The 24,411-nt window shown below is 44.1% G+C and overlaps 1 protein-coding gene across 1 annotated transcript in view; it reads left to right on the top strand.

Annotated features, from left to right (window-relative positions):
* The first annotated feature begins 4,233 nt into the window (after positions 1-4,233).
* The window catches only part of LOC120990918 (CTD small phosphatase-like protein 2), a 48,935-nt gene continuing 28,757 nt past the window's right edge, over positions 4,234-24,411 (top strand). The window contains exons 1-4 of the mRNA XM_040419808.1: positions 4,234-4,251; positions 4,477-4,555; positions 5,396-5,501; positions 5,576-5,687. Coding sequence (XP_040275742.1) covers positions 4,234-4,251; positions 4,477-4,555; positions 5,396-5,501; positions 5,576-5,687 — 315 coding nt within the window. The remainder of the gene's footprint in view (positions 4,252-4,476; positions 4,556-5,395; positions 5,502-5,575; positions 5,688-24,411) is intronic.

Here is a 24,411-nt window from a genome sequence, read left to right as displayed (position 1 = left end):
CCAGTCTCAGTAGCCAAAAGTCTGGTCAACAGAATCCTCACCCTGATCCTCTTTCCTCCCACCATGGAGAGTCTTGGCAAACAAGTGATCCCTGTAGATGGCCAGCTATGACCTGTTCTAGGTTGCTAATATAGCTTGCGTGTTTTATACAGCTAGATCTGCCAATAACCTTAATACAGTTCCTATGTTTGTGTGTTTTATGACAAAAGCAGAGTTATTTACTGTGACTTCATGTTTTGGATGTCATGTAACCGTTATATTTTGTGTTCACAGAAGCAGAAAAGATAGTATGCCTTTGAGGTAAGCTCAATGACAGCAGAAACGACAGAAAGCATATAGTTAAACTGTTGTTGCTGGGCAGGAGTCTAGAACAATCACAGCCAGCCTCACACACAGCCTGTGTGGGAAATCCCCCTAGCAGGAGCTGCTAGAATCATTACACCAGAGAAGCTGAACAGACACACACTCCACTAAGAGCTGTGTTTTATGGAAGCAGAGAGGCCAAAATAAGTATTTAAAACAGTTATATAATGTTCCTACTGTTAATATAGTGATTAGAACTGTATACTGAACCAGTTATATATGTTTACTTACAGTTCCACAATTGCGAACTATAAAGTTCACATACAAACGAACTACTGAGCCATACAATCCAAATGAATTGTATTCAAATGTGAACTGCTCATACCAGATCATAAGTAATTGTATAGAGCAAACTGCAAACCAAGTAGAGCAAGTGAACTATTGGTTAACCTCAGATATACCTCTCAGAGAGATCATAAAGTGCTTAAATAACTTAAAGTAAGAGTACAGATACTCAAGAGAACCAGTTGAACCACCATCTTATGCATACCGCCATTTTATGATACTTTATTCAACATGTGTTTTGTACATGGACTATCTGCTGCGTAGGTGGCAGTGTTATATATGAAGAAAAGTTGAAGTTAATAAAGTAGTTATTTCAAGCATTTGGTGTGCTCTTTAAACCTACTGCTTCCATAGAACGGCGCTAGTGGAATTGCAGAGTAATAGACAGTCTGATTAGACTAAAAGTCAGAGATATCAAAATTCTTCTAATGCCACAGCACAAAAGGCACTTCATAATGCTGCGCCTGCCACAATCCCACACTCGGATCTTCAGAGGAGCTTTTTTCATCACCATTCCTTGATTTGGGCCTCTCGCCAAGCCCGCTTGAAGAGGGACATGAGGAGATCTTGTGCACTGATTCCAAAACTCTTGAGTATCCACAGTCAGAAGAAGATGACTGTGGGGAACGGCAATTAGTGTTTCACGAGGTGGATGATGATGATGAGACACAGTTGCTAATAAGTGAGGTTCTTGTTAGGTCAACAATTCAGGAGGATGTTCAGAGTAAGGAAGTGGAAGAGGAGGTGGTGGACGATGAAATCACTGACCCAACCTGGGAAGGTGGCAAGCCAAGCGAGGACAGCAGTACAGAGGAGGAGGGATCAGCAGCACCGCAACAGGCTGGAAGAGGCAGTGGGGTGGCAAAAGGAGAAGGCAGGCCACACCAAACAGACCCGCAACTGTTCCCCGGAGCACCCCCTTGCGGCGATCTCCCTTGCCAAGGGGTAGGTGTTCCGCAGTCTGGCGCTTTTTTGAGGAAAGTGCAGACGATAAAAGAATTGTCATTTTCAACCTGCGCCATACCAAAATGAGCAGGGGCGTAAACACTAGCAACCTCACAACCACCAGCATGATCCGCCACATGGCATAAAAGCACCCTAATAGGTGGGCCGAACTCCTGGGTCCACGATCGGTGTGCCGTCCCCGCCTTACAATAGCATGTGTCCCGTAACATCACCCGTGCCCTGACCAACGCAGTTATTGGGAAGGTCCACTTAACGACTGACACATGGACAAGTGCTTTTGGCCAGGGATGCTACATTTCCCTGACGGCACACTGGGTGAACGTTGGTGAGGCCGGGAGAGAGTCATACACTGGGATGGCAAAGGTGCTACCGACACCAAGGATTGCGGGCCCTACTTCCTACAGGATTTCCGCCACCACCTACATTAGTGGCTTCAACCCCCTTTCTTCTCCTCCACTTCCACCTCTGAATTCTCATCTTGCAGCACCAGTCAGCGATCAGTCAGTAGCTGGAAGCAGTGTAGCACTGCAGTGGGGAAGCGGAAACAGGCCGTGCTGAAACTAATTTGCTTAGGTGACAAACAGCACACCGCCGCAGAGCTTTGGCAGGGTATAAGGGACTAGACTGAGCTGTGCCTCTCGCCACTCAACCTACAACCAGGCATAGTTGTGTCTGATAATGGCAGTAACTTGGTGGCGGCTTTGGAGCTCGGCAAGCTCACACACATACCATGCCTAGCCCACATGTTCAACTTAGTGGTTCAGCGGTTTCTCAAAACCTACCCCAAATTGCCTGAGCCACTGGTGAAGGTGCGCCTCATGTGTGCCCATTTCTGAAAGTCATCTACAGCTGCCGCCGGTCTGGAAATGCTGCAGCAGCACTTGCAATTGCCAGCTCACCGACTGTTGTGCGACGTGAGCATGCACTGGAACTCCACGTTCCACATGTTGGCCAGGCTTTGTGAGTAGCAGAGGGCAGTAGTGGAATACCAGCTGCAACATGGTCGTCGCCTTTCCAGTCAGCTTCCGCTCTTCACAAGCGACGAGTGGGCATGGATGTCTGACCTCTGTGAGGTTTTAAGAAACTTTGAGGAATCAACAAAGATAGTGAGCGGCGATGCCGCTATTATCAGCATAACCATCCCACTTCTGTGTCTACTGAAATGCTCGCTGCTCACAATGAAGGTGGATTCTTTGCATGTGGAAGAGGTGGAAATGGGGGAAGACAGTACACAGGGTGATAGCCAGACCACACTCAGTTTGTCTTCTCAGCGCGAATTGGATGATGAGGAGGAGGATCAGGAGACGGTTGCCTCCACTACAGAGGGTAGTACCCATAGCAGGTTTATTTCATCTGTTCAGAGTGGATGGGTAGAAGAGGAGGAAGAGGATGAGGAGATTGAGAGTCATCCTCCTGATGAGGACAGCGAAGTCTTGTCTGTTGGGACTCTGGCACACATGGCTGACTTTATGTTATGCTGCCTTTCCCGTGACCCTCGCGTTATATGCATTTTGGCCAACACCGATTACTGGTTGTTCACACTTCTCGACCCCCCCCCCCCCCCCCCTCCCGCTACAAAGAGAACTTCTCATCTCTCATTCCTGTGGTGGAGGACTAGCAAAATGGTGCAATACCAGAAGGTCCTTGTGGAAAAATTGCTCCAAAAATTTCTAGCTGACAACGCTGGAGGCAGAGTACGTAGTTTCTTGGGCGACCAAGGAGAGGAGACGAGGGGAACAGACGGCAGTTCCAACAAAGGCAGGGCAACACTGTTTCCATCAATTTCTGACCTTTTCCTGTGAACCAGACACAATCCACCCTTCAAAGCAGGGGGTGCCTGGTTTAATGCTTTGGTTCTCCCATTGACTTCCATTGTGCTCTGGTGCTCTGTAGAGCACCCGAGCATCCCAAAGTGTTCTACTCGGGCACCAGAGCTCTTTGGTGCTCGATCAACACTAGTTAACACCATAAAAAATAAAAATTATCAAAAGGTACTGTTTGTAAACTGAAAAAAATATGTATAGAAACGAATGGCTTGGACTATAACTGTGCAAACATAGTTCAAAACTGCATACTTGTGACTGTCACTGTTTTAAGTTTCAGTATGTTGTCGTTGTTGTTGTTGTTTTCAGGATAAAATAACATCACATACTATGCTTTTCTATCCAGCAATAAAAACACATTGAAAAGCATACTTTTTTAAAATTTTATTGAAATGGGAGTCGAATGGAAATGTAAGACAATGTTTCCATCCATAAAACATATATCTTTTTTTCTCCAGATACTTCCTTTGATACACTTCAAATCTTTATATATATATATAAAAAAGGTTTAACAAAAATATATATGTTTAAAGAAAAGCAAAAAAAGGACACAAACGTATTGAAACATATGCACATCCGTCAAACGTATACGTTCCAAAAAATTTAGATAACCACAAATTTGCACATGTTTGTATACATTTTTGTACTATATGTTTAAATGTATCCGCTTGACATACAGCAAAAACGAGATGTGATTAGACCCTTAGACTGTTGAGGACAGTGATTGGTTGCAGTGGTCACATGCTTTATCCAGGCACGCCACTACTGCTGTACTACCTGAGGAGCGCCACAGAGAATGGCGCTGGAGGAAGGGGTGAGTATATCATGGTTTTTAATTACGGTAAAGATGTTGTAGGGGTTGTCTGACATTTTTATCTTGGATGACCCCTTTAAGTACCAAGCTAGGCTGCAGCCTTAAAAGGTTTATATACAGTAGATCAGATGCCACTGGAGTTGCAAATAACTGATATATTTCAAACTTGTTTACCCAGACCTTCACACTCCACATAGACATCGTTCAGTTCGAGTTCATTTCCAGCTAGATGAATCTTTCCCAGAGAAGACTGATCTTTCCAGCCCCGTTGTTTGCCTCTACTCGCCCTGTATCAGCAAATCTGGTAAGTATGGATTGCTTCCACATACAGTAAGTATTTGCCGATATCAAGACACCTGTTATAGAGTATCTATACATTCCTGGATACCATCGTAGATTTAAAAAAACAGTACATAAACCATGATACAGTATTTTCCATGATTTATATATTGAAAAGCTGGACAGCCAGTTATACATTTTACATTGTATTTAAGCTAAATTTATTTTTAAAGTTGGCATTATCTGGCCTTTAACCCATGAGATAAAGCAGCAGTTGCTCCTAAAACCTTATGTTTCTGTTTTAGGAAATAAAGGTTACTTTTTGTATAATGAAGAGTCTACAATTTTCAGATGCACTTTGTTTCAATTCCCCATGATTTTCTCCTCTTTCATTCGGTAGGAATCTTCATTAATTACTCCCTAAGCAGAGAAGCACCTAGTACAGAGGGATACAACTTCTAATCTATTTTTAGTTTACTGCTGCTGTGAGGGGAAGATGTTATTTGCTAGTATAATAGTAGATTAGTAGAATTAGGATAACAGAATGACAGCTCCATCATTCTCCTGATAGGTCCGAAAAAATACACAGGGAAGTGTAGAAAGTGAAAGCAGATGACTGCGTACGCTGTACAGTTTCTAGCCCTGGCATACTTTAATGAGAGATACCTCGGCATAACCACTACGCAGTTTATAAAGCTGCCTGCCTCTAGCTCCATACTCTGTACAGTCTCTGGTGCCAGCCCAAAACTGGTCGGACTCCCACCAGTCTAATATTGATGACCTATCCTGAGAGTAGGTCAACAATATCTGTAGTTTGGAAATACATTATATCTCTAATGATCATCCTTTCTCCGGAATCTTTTAGATGGCGGTAGTCCACCAAACCATACAGAAATACACCAAGGCAGTACTCCAGACTCTCAGTATTTTAGCCAAATCCCAGAAGAAGAGGCTGGAGAGAATTTCAATCCGTAAGTGTTATGTATTTCCATGCTGGTACTTGGTTGGTATTGTAGGAAGGGTCACTAGATTCTTTTTTTTCCAGATACAAGTTTATATGCAGTGCACAAGCAGCATCAGGTTACCTGCGGCAGCGGAAGAATGATATCCCATTTAAAACTCGCCGTACTCCTGAGAGTACACTGGTGTTGGACTTGGTAAGACAGGTCTATTTTACAGTGTATTTCATGGTTCTGGTATTGGCCTGCATGCATCACAACATACTGTAGTTCCTTAGTTAACTCAGTGTTTGTTTTTTTTACTTTCAGTAGATGTGCTATGGATTTGTGTGTTGGAAAATATGCAGCTTTGTACAGTACAGCAAATGGATGCCATTTTAGTAAACCTCATCCGCACAGTGTAAGGCTACTTTCACATCTGTGTCTTCCTTTCCGGTTTTGAGATCCAGCAGAGGATCTCAAAACCGGAATAAAAAACTTCAGTTTTGTCTCCATTCATTGTCAATGGGACAAAACTGAACAAACTGGAACGGAGTGCACCAGAATGCATTCTGTTCCGGTTTGTTGCGTTCCCATGCCAGACTGCAAGCAGCGTTTCTGCGCGTGGCATGGGAAACTGAACATGCCAGATCCGGCACCAAAACCCATGTAAGTTTATGGATCCGTTCTGAACGGATGCAGCTGTTGTATTCATCGAAAGTAGTCTAAAATGAGCATCTGCTGTGTGGATTTTAAATCTGTAATATATCAATTTACACTGCAGATATCCATCACAGATTTCACCCTTTTCAATGTACCAGAATCCGCAACATAGCAGCGGAGATTCTGCTGTGGAAACACAAAAAAAATCCACTGCAGAAAATCTGCTATGTGTGACTTGCCCTAATAATTAACCAGTTGTGCAGGGAACATTCTGTGTTATAAAACACATATCTGACAAAAAGATATGTTCTTATGGGACAGATGTACTTTTGTGACTCCCTCCCCCAGGTACCAGGCTCTACCTTGTTAGAGTGCTACGTTAGTACCCCTATAGTACACCCTGTCTATAGTTTGTCTTTCTCGGTCCACAGGTGCAGCAAACCTGGGAGAGGACGAGAGAAGTGGTGTAACGGTGGGGGCGATAGTATGGTGGAGGTGCTCACTCTGGCGCTCACTGAGCCATGTAGTGAAGAAAGGGTCACATCCTGCGTTGCATGGTGGGTCAGTCTGCCCATGATGTTGGCAGATTTTGGGCGCAAGGCAGGGATCCCGTGAAGGTGGCAAAGTATAATGCCCTGCCAATGCAGGGGTTGTTGCATGCAATGCCGATTTGGGAAGGTAACAGATGAACCACTTTACTAGCAACTTCAGCAGCTCATAAATACACATGCTGGCAGAGGAAGGTTCAGTTCTTTTCACACAAGTTTGCATAGACCGCTTTAAAAAGGCTGAAGACAGTATAAAAGTCCCCTCGGAGTTCCTCTCCAGATAACCTGCACAATCTTCCCAATTTGTCCAAGGGGTGTAATCTTTCTCTCTCACTCTTCCTATATCTGTATTTCCACAATATACTGTGTGGGGTTTAGTTCTTCAAACAGATGGCCAGAGGTTTATACTATGTGCATTACCTTCTCTGACAGATACTCAGCACCCTTCCTTAAATGGCTGCTAAACCTCCTGTTATATCCAGCGCTTTATTTTCTCAGAGCTGGCACTTTGCTGACTGCTCTAGCCTCACAGAGCTTGAGACTATGCAACTCTCTGCTCTCACATACCACTCCACTGAGCAGCTTTCAACTACAGAGAGGGTGGGACCAGCCCACACCTGGCAACTATCACTAGGGATAAGTAGTTAACCCCTTTTCCCTATATACAGTGGCGGAAATAATTATTTGACCCCTCACTGATTTTGTAAGTTTGTCCAATGACAAAGAAATGAAAAGTCTCAGAACAGTATCATTTCAATGGTAGGTTTATTGTAACAGTGGCAGATAGCACATCAAAAGGAAAATCGAAAAAATAACTTTAAATAAAAGATAGCAACTGATTTGCATTTCATTGAGTGAAATAAGTATTTGAACCCCTACCAACCATTAAGAGTTCTGGCTCCCACAGAGTGGTTAGACACTTCTACTCAATTAGTCACCCTCATTAAGGACACCTGTCTTAACTAGTCACCTGTATAAAAGACACCTGTCCACAGAATCAATCAATCAAGCAGACTCCAAACTCTCCAACATGGGAAAGACCAAAGAGCTGTCCAAGGATGTCAGAGACAAAATTGTAGACCTGCACAAGGCTGGAATGGGCTACAAAACCATTAGCAAGAAGCTGGGAGAGAAGGTGACAACTGTTGGTGCGATTGTTCGAAAATGGAAGGAGCACAAAATGACCATCAATCGACCTCGCTCTGGGGCTCCACGCAAGATCTCACCTCGTGGGGTGTCAATGGTTCTGAGAAAGGTGAAAAAGCATCCTAGAACTACACGGGAGGAGTTAGTTAATGACCTCAAATTAGCAGGGACCACAGTCACCAAGAAAACCATTGGAAACACATTACACCGCAATGGATTAAAATCCTGCAGGGCTCGCAAGGTCCCCCTGCTCAGGAAGGCACATGTGCAGGCCCGTCTGAAGTTTGCCAATGAACACCTGAATGATTCAGAGAGTGACTGGGAGAAGGTGCTGTGGTCTGATGAGACCAAAATAGAGCTCTTTGGCATTAACTCAACTCGCTGTGTTTGGAGGAAGAAAAATGCTGCCTATGACCCCCAAAACACCGTCCCCACCGTCAAGCATGGGGGTGGAAACATTTTGCTTTGGGGGTGTTTTTCTGCTAAGGGCACAGGACAACTTATTCGCATAAACGGGAAAATGGACGGAGCCATGTATCGTGAAATCCTGAGCGACAACCTCCTTCCCTCTGCCAGGAAACTGAAAATGGGTCGTGGATGGGTGTTCCAGCACGACAATGACCCAAAACATACAGCAAAGGCAACAAAGGAGTGGCTCAAGAAGAAGCACATTAAGGTCATGGAGTGGCCTAGTCAGTCTCCGGACCTTAATCCAATCGAAAACCTATGGAGGGAGCTTAAGCTCAGAGTTGCACAGAGACAGCCTCGAAACCTTAGGGATTTAGAGATGATCTGCAAAGAGGAGTGGACCAACATTCCTCCTAAAATGTGCGCAAACTTGGTCATCAATTACAAGAAACGTTTGACCTCTGTGCTTGCAAACAAGGGTTTTTCCACCAAGTATTAAGTCTTTTTTTGTTAGAGGGTTCAAATACTTATTTCACTCAATGAAATGCAAATCAGTTGCTATCTTTTATTTAAAGTTATTTTTTCGATTTTCCTTTTGATGTGCTATCTGCCACTGTTACAATAAACCTACCATTGAAATGATACTGTTCTGAGACTTTTCATTTCTTTGTCATTGGACAAACTTACAAAATCAGTGAGGGGTCAAATAATTATTTCCGCCACTGTATACAACCTTTGGGAAGGAAATTACCTTTTTTTCGCTTTAAAGACGTAACTTTGTTTTAGAGGAGGAAAAAGGGACACAAAACTCCTACTGTAAGGAAATATTCTTATCTCTCCCTTATTTTGTACCTGAGGTACAAGACTTCGGTATTCAGCTTGATTTGATTCTTTCTGACGTCAGAGAGAGTGATAATGAAGCAAGACACAGTGCTGTGCAATTTCAAAATGACTCTGAATTTTATTACCCTTTTAGACATATATATAGTACTCAATGACGTGATGTTTAAGTTAAACAGTAACACATGTTTTTAGCCAGCTAATTATCTTATCTTCTACCAGAGTCCAAGGCTATTCATACATACGAGAAAAACCTCTTAGTAATAGCTATCATATGGACTTTAACCTGCTACGTGTCCATGCTCGCGTAATATATTAATGTATGGAACATGATGTAATATAAGCTTATATAAAAAATATATGATTTGGACTGAAATAGAACCCTTCAATCCTCTTTAAAACCCATTTACATATATCTATATAATGTGGGTTTTTCATTTTGTTCCTTTCTAGTTTTTTCCTTAGTTTGCTTGTAAGCCTTTAGGTATTTCATATACTCTTCAGGAGTATAATACTGAGGCTTTGTTGAGGTTGTGTTTGCCTCTTCTACCTCTACCGGTGTATAGAGGAATGTTGAGTGTACCCCTCTTTCGGCCACATTTTTACATATGGTAAGAAGGGAGGGCACACACCGTGGACAACAGCAGAGACACACTATTGCAGCGACCACGGCGAGTGCCATTCCTAAAACATACCTTATTTGACCAAAGTCAGGTATCCAGCTAAAAAGCCAGTCCCACCAACCTTGGTCAACATCTTGTTTTATATGTTTTATCATCTCTTCTAGTTGGCCTATTTTATCTTTTATTCCATGGGAGTGATCTGATAAATTGAAACAACACATCCCTGGAACGCTGAGCATCCTACACCATGTTGGAGCAATAAATAGTCAATAGTTGCCCTATTCTGCAAGATAGCCTTTTCATACGATTGTATATCCAGCAGCATATCTTGTAGAACTGCACCAGTGACATTTATCTGTTTTACATATAACAGGCAAGTTTTGATATTGTCCTGTGGTTATATATGGCCAAACCTGGTACTCCTATCAAAGATATCCCTAAACTCATATATTCTGATCTAGAGAGGAGATTCACATTATAATCACAATTTTCTGGTAACTGTAGGGAAGTGTCTCTCGTGTGTCGTGTCTGCATTGCTGGGAATAGTGGTATCATTGCTAATGTCAACCTAGCTATTATACAGGGTCCCTCTGTAATATTGGCCGGTATATATGTGTGACTAGTATTTCCACAGGCCAATACCCATCCTGCTGGTAGAGGTACATGTTTGTCTAGGGATGGTACTGTTTTTGTAATATTACATTGCATATATATATATATATATATATATATATATATATATATATATGCAATTTTTTTTTTTTCTGATACTATCTTTTTACAACTTTCTGGATTTCTATCATATTACTTTGCAGAGTCTCATATGTAGGACAGTTATAACAAGCATGATAAGGATTTACATATCCATATTTAACATCATGATCCTGCAAATCTGTGTCATTTGATTGGGAACGTAGGAGCCCCGTCCATACATCTACTGGGGTGGGGACTGCAATTATCAAGGCACTACATTTCAGCCATCTCGAGGATTTTCCCGACTGCGTCATCTCGTTGGGGGTCAAGGCCGTCTGCCTCCGTTAGTACCCCTTCTGTATCTTCTTCGAGGTCAAGGCTGTCTGCCTCCGTTAGTACCTCCTGTCCTTCTTCAAGGCCAAGGCTGTCTGCCTCCGTTCCTGCCTCCTCTCTTTCTCTCACAAGCTTCACTCGAGTGGCGTGGATCCAAATTGGAGATTGTTCAGTCAGCACAGCTGTTCTGGTTACTGCAACGACGGTAGTAGGTGGGCCATATACAAAATCACCTTGAGCTCTTCCTTTCTTCAGTGTTTCGACCACCATCTCATCCCCCACCCTGTATGGGTGGGTGGGTTCCTGTGGAAAAGAGGGAGACTTACAAGCAACTTTGTCCTCAGTTTTGTTAAGTACCTGTATCAATTTGGTGACATAGTCTTCCCTAATCTGGTCTATGTCGCCTTCCTGTACCACTAGGGGGTGACTTGCTCCTGTACCACTAGGGGGTGACTTGTCCAAGGAGTTGGAAAGGCCTACCCATAAGGATTTCAATGCTGTTATGTCCTACTCCGTGGAAATGTGCTATTAAGATGGAAGCACTGTATTGGGGGAATGCATAACTTCCCCTCTTTGCAGACTAATTCTAATCCTGTTTTAGGATTTTTCTTGCAATACTGGATAACACCAGTCTTGCTGTTCCTGTTCAGTGGCATAGCACTGAAGATCAGTAAGTATTTGCAACATCTCAGGGGTTGGAGGTGCCAAACATGGCATCTCCCAATGGTTACACAAACCTGTGAGGTTGCATTTTACCTTATCTGCCAGCGCATTGCCCTGTGAGACATGATCCCAACCATCAGCTGCCGTGAATCCTCTCCTCTGCCAGATCATACCATGGTCCCACACTACCCCATGTGTGTACCTACTCTCAGTATAAATGGTGACAGGTCTATCAGTATGTAGAATACATGCTCTAGTGAGTGCAATGAGCTCAGCTGCCTGCTGTGTTGAGTGTGGATGCCCTTGAGTAGGCCTACAACATCATGAGTGGTGTGCAAAATGGTGTAATGTCACATTGTGAAAGGAGTTGCCAACTCTACCATCATAGCACAGGCTGCAAGAGAACACAGACATGCCGGCATCCCTTGAACAGAGGTGGGCATTACCTTTGAGAAAAATACACAAGGACGCAACTTGCCTCCGTTTTCTTGTGTCAGTACACCCGCCATGGTTTTACAATTTTGGCGTGCAAACATGTGGAAGGGCATATTATAGTCAGGGAGGCCCAGCCCTGGACTCGACATGAGTAAACATTTCAGATAATCAAATGCATTGTACATTTCAGAAGACCATTTAATCAAATCTGGATTTTCTTCCAGAGTGGCTTGCCTCAAAACATTGTCAATAGTGGGAGCAATCAGGAATCCATTGTCTACAGTAATTTATCATACCAAGGAAAGATAACATTTCTTTCTTGGTGTGCGGGGCGACCAAACCCGCAATAGACTGGACTCTTTCTGCGCCGATTCTCTGTTCACCTTTTGTGAGGACAAAGCCCAAGTTTTCAACCTGCATTTTACACCATTGCATTTTCTTAAGTGTCACTTTGTGACCACATCCTGACAATCATTATAACAGTGATAAACCATCCTGAATGCTGGCCTCCGCTGACATGCTACACAGTAACAAATCATCGACATATTGCAGCAGCACAGAACCTTGGGGGGTGTACCATGATTCTAACATTGCTTGGAGGACTATGCTGTACACTACAGGTGAATCAGCATATCCCTGGGGTCTGCACCAGGTCAGTTGGCGTCCGTCAAAGGAAAAAGCAAAAAGTAGTCTGGTTATCTTATCAACTGGGATAGAAAAGAATTCATTTTTCAGATCTATCACACTGAACCAAACAGCGTCTGCTGGAATGGCAGATAATAATTGAGTGACATCAGGTACAACAGGGGCTATAGGCACAATGATGTTGTTGATGGCCCTTAAATCCTGTACAAAGCGGGCAGCACCATCTGCCTTTGTCACTGGATTCACGGGCGTGCTGTAGGGTGAAATCACCTCTTCCAGGATTCCCTTTTGTAGGAATTCTTCTATCATTGGTCTAAGTCCATCAAGTTTCTCTTTTAACAGCGGGTATTGTTTCTGGAACACTGAGATGACACCTGGTTTCACAGTAGCTTTGTAATGTGTGCAAATCTATGAATCCTGTGTCATATTCATTTGAAGACCATAATGCAGGGTTAATGTTATTAAGCTCTGGGTGGTCCTGTATGTTTGCAAGAATCAGTGGCACTGGTGTAGAGACTGGAATGAGATCTGAGTGTACTCTTATGTCCTGATTCTTTGCTGATACCTGCAAGTCAAGCTTAATGAACAAATCTCTCCCTAACAGGCTGACTGGGCAATCTGGTATAATGCTGAATACATGATCTGTGACGTATTCCCTGTCCATGGTCTCGAGTGGTAGTGAGTCAGTTTTAAAAGGTTTTGTCAAAACCCTTTAATTCACATAGAAGGCTCACACCTCCTTCCTCCCACTCTTAGTCATCTAAGTCCACCCCTTTTAGTCGGACGCTGTGGTCCTCCTTTTTGTCTGTCATTAGTATCCTAGCTGTCCAAAAGAACAGAGCTCTGATGTTAAGCACAACACTTAACATGTAACGCATAACTGAAAACATTGAAACAAACAGATCTGACAATACAGACATGAACACACAAAGGGCTCATAAAAACTTTTCATTGACTTCAATAAAAATAAAAAAAATAAGAAATGTACAGCTTGATCAATGCTGTTGGCACCAATAAAAACCAAAAACTTCCAAAAAATAAATAAAAATAAAATTCTCAATGCGCATATTATATAAAAACAAAATACCGTATTCCATACACATTCACATACATTTTCATGTACTTAAAACAGCTCATAATCAGTCTTCACACATATTCGCCTCAATTACAACTCAAAGCCACACCCATTCACATTCCACTGAATCATTCATGTCTTCCAACCCACATTGTTTCATCCCGAAACTTGCAGCACAGACAAACACAGCTTTCCTGGAAACAGATAGCCACACCACACACAGTTTGTTGCTGCATTTTCCAATCTCTTCTGGTTTTCCCTCTGTGATTAATCAACTCTTATAAGAAGACAATATACATGTTATAATCAAAGTCATTTTGTTAAAAGCTGGATTCCCACATTACACTGCTTGGGCAGGAAAATGACCGAACAATTCTTCATCTTGTATAATATATTACACATTACTTACTCTGCATGATCTCCTGGCCGCTTCCCCTATCTCAGGAATGTGTTTGTGTGAAGGCGGGGGAAGTGGATTTCTAAAGCTCACACTAGAACCAGATACATACAATTCTTATCCATTAACTGATGCTGTCTGAAGTCCACGTGGAGACGTTCTTTTTTATGGTAAGCATTAGTCTATCAGATTGTTAATAAATGTGGAAATAATTAGACTGTCATTCTGGAGAACCAGTAGCCCTGCCTCCAATTTCCAGCAATTCACAAATCTCCAGAAATCAATAACGCTTTCTGAGGGTTTTTGCTTACATGCTACGGCTACTGGGAGTGAAGACTTTTCTTTAAATACCTCTATCATGTGTTTTCTATCTCCTTTCTGCATATAATCGATATCTCATGAAGGGTCAGGTTCAAAATACAGTCAGGCGGCAGTGTCGCCTAAGCATAGACCCTTGACCATGTCCATGTGATATATGCTATTGACTTCTTCCCAGGGAAAGGGGTCTACCGCTTCCATTGCCTCTGTCCACTCTGCCAAATTATCTATCCATGAGTTAACAAGGTAATACTTTGTAGGACTGACTCGGGCTACATATTGTTTACATGTTTCTCCTGGTTCTGGTTTAGGGTATTCTATCTTCGATTTTTTTTTTTTTGACTACCCATTATTAAAACTTTATTTTCTTACAAAAAGAATTCAAAGCACAGAATGTTAGTCTTGGGACGACAGCTGTACACTTACGACCCAGCCTGTCACTTCCCCTTATATAACTATTAGACAAAACAACTTATCATGCAAAACTTCTACAGTTATCAAACAACTTATCATGCAAAACGTCTTATTAAGAATCAAATCAAGCTGTTAAACCTTCTGTTTCCTAAACAGATCTTTTATGGGACTCCCTGAGCCCATTGAAGTGCACTTTCCTTGTTACTGGATTCCCTGAATCCTTTCTGTTCCCGGAACAGATTTTTTACGGGGCTCCCGGAGCCCTCTGAAGTGCACTTGTCTTGTTACTGGATTCCCTGAATCCTAAGGCAAAAACTCCCTGAGTTTATGCTTACTGTATCCAGTATATATTACTGACACAGTACTTAGAAGTCTATCTAAGGGTCCCTTATGTACTTACTTGAATCGAGACGTGGTCAGTGCCCCTGGAATGGCCTAAAGGACAAAAATCAGTGTCTCTTCTTACCAAACATCAGGGATGACCTTCCCAATTCCGGACGAAAGCCCCCAAATTGTAAGGAAATATTCTTATCTTTCCCTTATTTTGTACCTGAGGTACAAGACTTTGGTATTCAGCTTGATTTGATTCTTTCTGACGTCAGAGAGAGTGATAATGAAGCAAGACACAGTGCTGTGCAATTTCAAAATGACTCTGAATTTTATTACCCTTTTAGACATATATATAGTACTCAATGACGTGATGTTTAAGTTAAACAGTAACACATGTTTTTAGCCAGCTAATTATCTTATCTTCTACCAGAGTCCAAGGCTATTCATACATACGAGAAAAACCTCTTAGTAATAGCTATCATATGGACTTTAACCTGCTACGTGTCCATGCTCGCGTAATCTATTAATGTATGGAACATGATGTAATATAAGCTTATATAAAAAATATATGATTTGGACTGAAATAGAACCCTTCACCTACTGTTAAAGCTTTTGGCAATACCGGAATGCAGAGAGATCTGGCAGGTTATTCCCTGCCAGAACAGCCTGTCGGATCCTAAATGCTAGTGTGCAACTAGCCTTAGCATGGTAATGTATCTTCCTTGGAATAGAGTTAGATTCTAGCAGTTCCATCTCCAGTCCTGACACTAAAGCAAGCTGCATGTTACATTCTATTTATTTCACCGGGAGGAAGCTGCAGGAGAAATCTAGCATTACATACTGAAGTTTAAATGAATGGCCTGCCTTGTAATTCATGTACAGGCTGGATCTGCCACAACAGTTATCTGGTTTACAACGGGGGCATCCATATGCAATGTCCACATACTCTAATACGGAATACACACAGTGGTTGTACTTACCACCAGGACAATAAGATGATCTGGTCTCTGGCTGCAGTCTGGCTCTGGGGACTCCCTTGTCACTCTCTTCTCCCCCTTCCCTCCCTTGTCACTCTCTTCTCCCCCCTCCCTCCCTTGTCACTCTCATTTCCCCCCCCCCACTCCCTTGTCGCTCTCATTTCCCCCCCCCACTCCCTTGTTGCTCTCATTTCCTCCCCCCCTTGTCGCTCTCTTCTCCCCCCTCCCTCCCTTGTCAATCTCATTTACTCCCCCCCTCACTTGTCGCTCTCATTTACTCCCCCCCCTCCCTTGTCGCTCTCATTTACTCCCCCCTCCCTTGTCGCTCTCATTTACTCCCCCCTCCCTTGTCGCTCTCATTTACTCCCCCCCTCCCTTGTCACTCTCATTTACTCCCCCCCCCTCCCTTGTCACTCTCATTCCCCCCCACCTCTAGTGTAGCGTGGCCGAGCTCTGTTCGGTCCGCGGTACAGGAGCATTTCCCCCCCCTCCCTTGTCACTCTCATTTACTCCCCCCCTCCCTTGTCACTCTCATTTACTCCCCCCCCTCCCTTGTCACTCTCATTTACTCCCCCCCTCCCTTGTCACTCTCATTCCCCCCCACCTCTAGTGTAGCGTGGCCGAGCTCTGTTCGGTCCGCGGTACAGGAGCATTTGTTTCCTGTACCCGGCCGGACTGACAGGAAGTGCACACTAAATGAGCACTTCCTGTCAGTCCGGCCGGGTACGGGAAACAAAAGCTCCTGTACCGCGGACCGAACAGAGCTCGGCCACGCTACACTAGAGGCGCTTCCCTCCTGTCAGTCCCTCTCCAGGCTGTGCCCGGGCGGTGCACAATCATAGACGCACCAGCCCGGGCAGAGCGGCAGCCGCCCGGTGCGGGGGAGGGCCCACCGCCGTACTTTAAATAAAAAACTTGCGGCAACGCTTTTTTTAAAAACCGCACGGCTGCCTAGGTCGCCTTACAGGTGGCGCCGGCCCTGATGCCTATCGATGTTGCCCACCCAGTACGGAGGCCAGTTAGATGTTGACAGATAATACTGTCGGGTAAAATACATTACATGAAATCTATTGTATTTTACGTGTGATCAGAAAACTGTATGTTCTGTAAGTCCCCTAATAAAATAAAATGTAACAACAAAAAAAACTAAGTAAAAAAAAAATTAAGGGGGTAATTTATTAAGACTGGCATTTTAGACACCGGTCTTAATAACCCCTATATCTGGTGGTGGATCCGCCGTAGTTATGAAGAAGCGCAGCCCTCTACATAACTTCAGGGCATCTAGCACCAGGCTAAATGTAAGCCAGCTTCCTATCTGGCTTACATTTTAGACCATTTTCTATGCCTAAAATAGGCATAGAAAATTATGAATGAGACGGGCCTGCTGGCACATCCCCTTCCCCGCCCACGCCACGCCAACTATTTAAGACCTGGTGTGAGCGGAGAAAAGTTGCAGATTGTGGCGCAACTTAGGCTACTTTCACACTAGCGTTCGGGGCTCCGCTTGTGAGTTCCGTTTGAAGGCTCTCACAAGCGGCCCCGAACGGATCCGTCCAGCCCTAATGCATTCTGAGTGGATGCGGATCCGCTCAGAATGCATCAGTCTGGCACCGTTTGTCCTCCGCTCCGCTCAGCAGGCGGACACCTGAACGCAGCTTGCAGCGTTCGGGTGTCTGCCTGGCCGTGCGGAGGCAAACGGATCCGTCCAGACTTACAATGTAAGTCAATGGGGACGGATCCGTTTGAAGTTGACACAATATGGCTCAATTTTCAAACGGATCCGTCCCCCATTGACTTTCAATGTAAAGTCAAAACGGATCCGTTTGCATTATCATGAAAAAAAAAAAAATATATAATCTTTTTTTTTTTTTGTTCATGGTAATGCAAACGGATCTAAGCGTTTGCATTATAGGTGCGGATCCGTCTGTGCAGATACCAGACGGATCCGCACCTAACGCAGGTGTGAAAGTAGCCTAACCTGTTAAAAAAAAAACACAATTTTCTCTTTTATTATTGACAAATAAGAAAAGATTTTACAAATATACTGTGTATATATGTATATATATATATATATATGTGTGTGTGTGTGTGTGTATATATATATATATATATATATATATATATATATATATACACTGCTCAAAAAAATAAAGGGAACACTTAAACAACACAATGTAACTCCAAGTCAATCACACTTCTGTGAAATCAAACTGTCCACTTAGGAAGCAACACTGAGTGACAATCAATTTCACATGCTGTTGTGCAAATGGGATAGACAACAGGTGGAAATTATAGGCAATTAGCAAGACACCCCCAATAAAGGAGTGGTTCTGCAGGTGGTGAGCACAGACCACTTCTCAGTTCCTATGCTTCCTGGCTGATGTTTTGGTCACTTTTGAATGCTGGCGGTGCTTTCACTCTAGTGGTAGCATGAGACGGAGTCTACAACCCACACAAGTGGCTCAGGTAGTGCAGCTTATCCAGGATGGCACATCAATGCGAGCTGTGGCAAGAAGGTTTGCTGTGTCTGTCAGCGTAGTGTCCAGAGCATGGAGGCACTACCAGGAGACAGGCCAGTACATCAGGAGACGTGGAGGAGGCCGTAGGAGGGCAACCACCCAGCAGCAGGACCGCTACCTCCGCCTTTGTGCAAGGAGGAACAGGAGGAGCACTGCCAGAGCCCTGCAAAATGACCTCCAGCAGGCCACAAATGTGCATGTGTCTGCTCAAACGGTCAGAAACAGACTCCATGAGGGTGATATGAGGGCCCGACGTCCACAGGTGGGGGTTGTGCTTACAGCCCAACACCGTGCAGGACGTTTGGCATTTGCCAGAGAACACCAAGATTGGCAAATTCGCCACTGGCGCCCTGTGCTTTTCACAGATGAAAGCAGGTTCACACTGAGCACATGTGACAGACGTGACACAGTCTGGAGACGCCGTGGAGAACGTTCTGCTGCCTGCAACATCCTCCAGCATGACCGGTTTGGCATTGGGTCAGTAATGGTGTGGGGTGGCATTTCTTTGGAGTGCCACACAGCCATCCATGTGCTCGCCACAGGTAGCCTGACTGCCATTAGGTACCGAGATGAGATCCTCAGACCCCTTGTTAGACCATATGCTGGTGCGGTTGGCCCTGGGTTCCTCCTAATGCAAGACAATGCTAGACCTCATGTGGCTGGAGTGTGTCAGCAGTTCCTGCAAGATGAAGGCATTGATGCTATGGACTGGCCCGACCATTCCCCACACCTGAATCCAATTGAGCACATCTGGGACATCATGTCTCGCTCTATCCACCAACGTCACGTTGCACCACAGACTGTCCAGGAGTTGGCAGATGCTTTAGTCCAGGTATGGGACGAGATCCCTCAGGAGACCATCCGCCACCTCATCAGGAGCATGCACAGGCGTTGTAGGGAGGTCATACAGGCACGTGGAGGCCACACACACTACTGAGCCTCATTTTGACTTGTTTTAAGGACATTACATCAAATTTGGATCAGCCTGTAGTGTGTTTTTCCACTTTAATTTTGAGTGTGACTCCAAATCCAGACCTCCAAGGGTTAAAAAAATTTATTTTCATTTTTTAATATATATATATATATATTATACATAACTGGTATTGTCATGTCTGTAATGTCCCAATCTATAAAATGATCATATTACTTTTCAGCATGGTGATCCTTGACCTTTGTTGGCCCAGGAACAAAGAGGTTAAATTAACCTCTCCCACAACAGACGCCCCCAATGTCTCCTGTCCTCTACAGCAGTCAAGGCAGAGAGCCTCCCTGAGCCATCAGGGGAGTGAAGCAGATGTTATTCCTGAAATTTGGCTGTTTTAGATGCGTCAGGGAGTACAGTTTTCCTTTTGCATCCCTTATACACAGGGCTTTTCCTGTTCTCTCATGGTCCAGGGAACTTAGGGCAAATTGTGGATCCGTAAAATACGATACTGACCAGACGCCTGTGAGCATTAACGCCAGTTTGCTAAATTCCCTGGCATCTTAAATTCCGCTCTGGAGTAGCAGGACAGGAAGTGACATCACTTGATGCAGCCAGCACTGGAGGTCAGCTAAGGTTCTGACTTCTACTTTCCACCATAGTTCCTGTTTCAGACTCTCAGAGAAAACAAGAGTATGACTCAAAATTGTTGAAAATAAAAAAAATACAAAAACTACTAACTCCTCTAATTATAAAACAAACAAAAAACGTGCTCCCTAGATTTAGAAGACTCCTAGTATCATGTACCCATTCATCTAGCCTCCCAAAATATTCAAGTGGTTTGTGAATGAGGTTTCATCTGGAGAAATTCTACATTTCCATTTCACAGAACTCTTGTTTAGAATATCATCAGCTCCCAGAATTTTTAGTGGTAGAGGTAGTAGCCTGAGGAAACGGGGACTAAAATCAGTTCTATATCTGGCTGGCTTTCTTCTAATCAGGGAGTTGAGACAGGAAAATCCTTTCCCTACAGGTACTATCAGATATAGAATGGATAATCAACCAAGTGAAATCTCAGCTTCTACCAGCAAAGTCCCATTATGGACACTGCTTGTTTCGCAGGAGCGCACGGCATTATAATGATTTATAATGCTGTGTGTTTCTACATGACCTTACTTCTACAGAGTTGTACTGACATAACAGGAAATCATGCTCAAACACAGAACGTGTGGCCGCTAACTGGACAAAGAGGAGCTGGTTCTTCCTGCTACAGGATTTAGCACTGGAAGAGCCTTGTATTTTACCCTACCAAGAAGATCTTATTCCAGGGTCCAGTAATTAATCTGGATTCCTGAAACTGGCAGCTTGGATCCTGAAAGCAAAATGCTAAAAAACAGAAGCCTGTCTGATAAGATCATCAATACTCTGAAAGTAACCTTGGTCATGTACTTAAAGATCTAGAAAAAAAAAATATTCCTGGTCAGGGGAGGAAGCGCCAGACCAGACATAACTGGTCATATGGAAGATCTTGAACTTTCTTCAACAGGACTTAGACATGAGTCTTAAACCTAGCACAAATGGATTAAAAGGTTCATGAAAGTGGCTTCCAGATTGAGACCTTCTTTAACAACTTTTACTCCTCAGTGGAATATGAATGTCCTGCTCAGGGGCTTGACCAGGTGTGGACTGGGAACTTAAAGTGGCCCTGGAAAAAAACTCAGTGGGCCCATGTTGTAGGTGTGTCTAGATTGACAGATGGTGGGGTAACTCAAGTAGGCGGGGCCAGCAATATCATAGTGCAGCACAACATACCGCCCCAGCAGAACCAAATACCACAGTGCAGCTCCTAGCATTAATTAATGCTGAAAGCTTCCGATTGTTTTGTACACAGCAGGTGGCCATGAGGAGGAGCATTTATTCTTATGGCTCTATGATGTGCCATTCATGTACTATTCCTGCTAGAAGTTATGAATGAATTACTAGCAGTTTGCAATGAAGGTCCAGATGGGTGTTACCAGTTGGGGTTGTGTGTCTGCATAGTCTGACACTATTCAGTCAGCAGTGCCAATTAGTGTTGATCGAGCACCAAAGTGCTTGGGTGCTCGGGCTGAACACCTCGGGATGCTTGGGTGCTCTACTGAGCACCCGAGCAAAATGGAAGTCCATGGGAGAACCTGAGCATTAAACCAGGCACCCCCTGCTCTGAAGAGGGGAGGATGTCTGGTTCACATGAAAAGGTCAGAAATTGATGGAAATACTACTGAAATGGTTTGGGAACAGCATGAGGAGGATGTCTGGATGCATCTTGGGCTCCCAGGTCACTGCTGGGAATGATGTTGTCTGAGAAGTTCCCCACTTTTACAGACTGACAATAATACACACAAAACCAAAGATAAAATCGATTTTAGAGGAAAAATTGTTAGGAAACATTCTTTCCTGTATGTTTACTTGTATATAAAGTGCAAGTGCTGCCAAAAATTACAAGGAAGAGGCACTCCGATACAACCTGTATATGAGGGCCTCATTCACATTGTGGTACAATTGTTCAGGTAGTGGGACTCCTACACTCATAAAGCCTATGCACTAAGTGAAATGGCTGCCAAAAATTACATGAAACCGGCACTCTAATACACCCTTTATTACACCCTTGAAAAATTATGATTGATTACCTGCAGGTGAGCTGACCCTGTAAAAAATTATATGTGACGGCCTGCAGGTGAGCTGACCCTCTGAAAAATTATATGCAAAGGCCTGCAGGTGAGCTGACCCTGTAAAAGATTGAAGGTGATGGCCTGCTGGTGAGTTGACCCTCTAAAAAATTATATGCGAGGGCCTGCAAGTGAGCTGACCCTGTAAAAGATTGTAGGTGAGGGCCTGCAGGTGAGCGGTCTCCGCCAGTTCTGTGAGAAGGTCTGGCAGACGTCCTTCTCTACCTCTTGCATGATGTTCTTTGTTTTGGTTTCACTTTTTCATCTCCTTTCCTTCTCCCAGGTGTCGCCTATTTAGACTAATCATCTCCCTTTATATTCCCTCCCATACTGCCTCACTTTGCGGTTTATACTACTTCCTGCATGAAGTGTTCACTGCTGGAGGCTGCTGCTGCTGTTTACTCAGATAAGTCTTTTCATGTATTGTGTTTCCTTGCTGGCTTGATTCTAGGTGACCCTGACTCCGTCCGTATTAAGTGCAGGGAGCCGGTGGTCGTGTCCCCTCACTATTATAGGGTTTTCAGGTGTCACACAGTCTTAGGTACGTGGACATGCAATCGTCTACCATTGAGACCCTTGCATGGGCATAACAGTCAGGGAGAGATCTTAGGGTTTTATAGGGCTCACCTATATGCTCCTTAGTTTTGGATCAAGCCAGTCGGACGTTTATTCATAAGTTCTAGCTATCTGCAACATCATCCGTGACATGAGCTGACCCTGTAAAACATTATATGCGAGGGCCTGCAGGTGAGCTGACCCTGTAAAACATTATATGCGAGGGCCTGCAGGTGAGCTGACCCTGTAAAACATTATATGCGAGGGCCTGCAGGTGAGCTGACCCTGTAAAACATTATATGCGAGGGCCTGCAGGTGAACTGACCCTGTAAAAGATTGTAGGTGAGGGCCTGCTGGTGATCTGATGCTCTAAAACATTATATGCGAGGGCCTGCAGGTGAGCTGACCCTGTAAAACATTATATATGAGGGCATTATATGTGACGAATAAGCATGTTGATATGATGGAAGAGGAGGAGGATGAGAAAAGGAAGATTCAACCATATACCCTTGTTTGTGGTGGAAGGGGTGCATGGGAATACAGTGTATTCAATACATTATAAACAACACATTTAAAGTGCCTTTATGTTCATCAGCTTTCCTCTGGTGGAGTCGAGAAGTCCTGGTCAATCCAGGCCTTGTTAATTTTTATAAGAGTCAACCTGTCAGCATTTTCAGTTGACAGGCGGATACGCTTATCTGTTATAATGCCACCAGCAGCACTAAATACCCGCTCAGACAAAACACTGGCGGCAGGCAGGCCAGCACCTCCAAGGTGTAGAGCGTCAGTTCGTGCCACGTTTCCAGTTTGGACACCCAGTAGTTGTAAGGCACTGAGGGATCATTGAGGATGCTGACACGGTCTGCTATGTACTCCTTCACCATCTTCCAAAATTTTTCCCTCCTTCTGACAGTAGGTGGTGCATCAGGGTGAGGGTGCTGGCGGGGTGTAATTAAACTGTCCCAGGTTTTGGAGAGTGTTGCCCTGCCTCTGTTGGAACTGCTGTGTGTTCCCCTTGTCTCCCCTCCTCGGTTGCCCAAGGAACTACGGACTCTGACGCCAGCGTTGTCAGATCGAAATTTTTGGAGAAATTTTTCAACAAGGACCTTCTGGTATTGCACCATTTTGCTCGTCTTCTCCACCAGAGGAATGAAAGATGAGAAGTTCTCTTTGTAGCGGGGGTTGAGAAGGGTGAACAACCAGTAATCCGTGTTGTCTAAAATGTGTATAACGAGTGGGTCGCTGAAAAGACAGCCTAACATAAAGTCGTCATCAGGAGGATCACTCTCAATCTCCTCATCCTCTTCCTCCTCTTCTGTCCACCCACACAGAACAGATGGAATTAAACTTCCATGGGTATTACTCTCTGTAGGGAGGCAATCCTCTCCTGCTGCTCCTCCTCCTCTTCATCGTCCAATTCGCGCTGAGAAGACGAACTGAGGGTGGTCTGCTATCACCCTGTGTAATGTCTTCCCCCATTTCCACCTCTTCCACATGCAATGCGTTGTCCTTAATTGTGAGCAGGAAGCGTTTGAGTAGACACAGAAGTGGGATGGTTACGCTGATTATAGCGTTATCGCCGCTCACCATCTGTGTTGATTCTTTAAAGTTTCTTAAAACCTCACAGAGGTCAGACATTCATGCCCACTCCTCGCTTGTGAAGAGCCGAAGCTGACTTGAAAGGTGACGACCATGTTGTAGCTGGTATTCCACTACTGCCCTCTGCTGCTC

The sequence above is a fragment of the Bufo bufo genome, chromosome 2, assembly GCF_905171765.1.
Source record: "Bufo bufo chromosome 2, aBufBuf1.1, whole genome shotgun sequence".
Classification (NCBI taxonomy): domain Eukaryota; kingdom Metazoa; phylum Chordata; class Amphibia; order Anura; family Bufonidae; genus Bufo; species Bufo bufo.
Note: the sequence above shows the minus strand (reverse complement) of the source record. Positions and strands in the feature narration are given on the sequence as shown.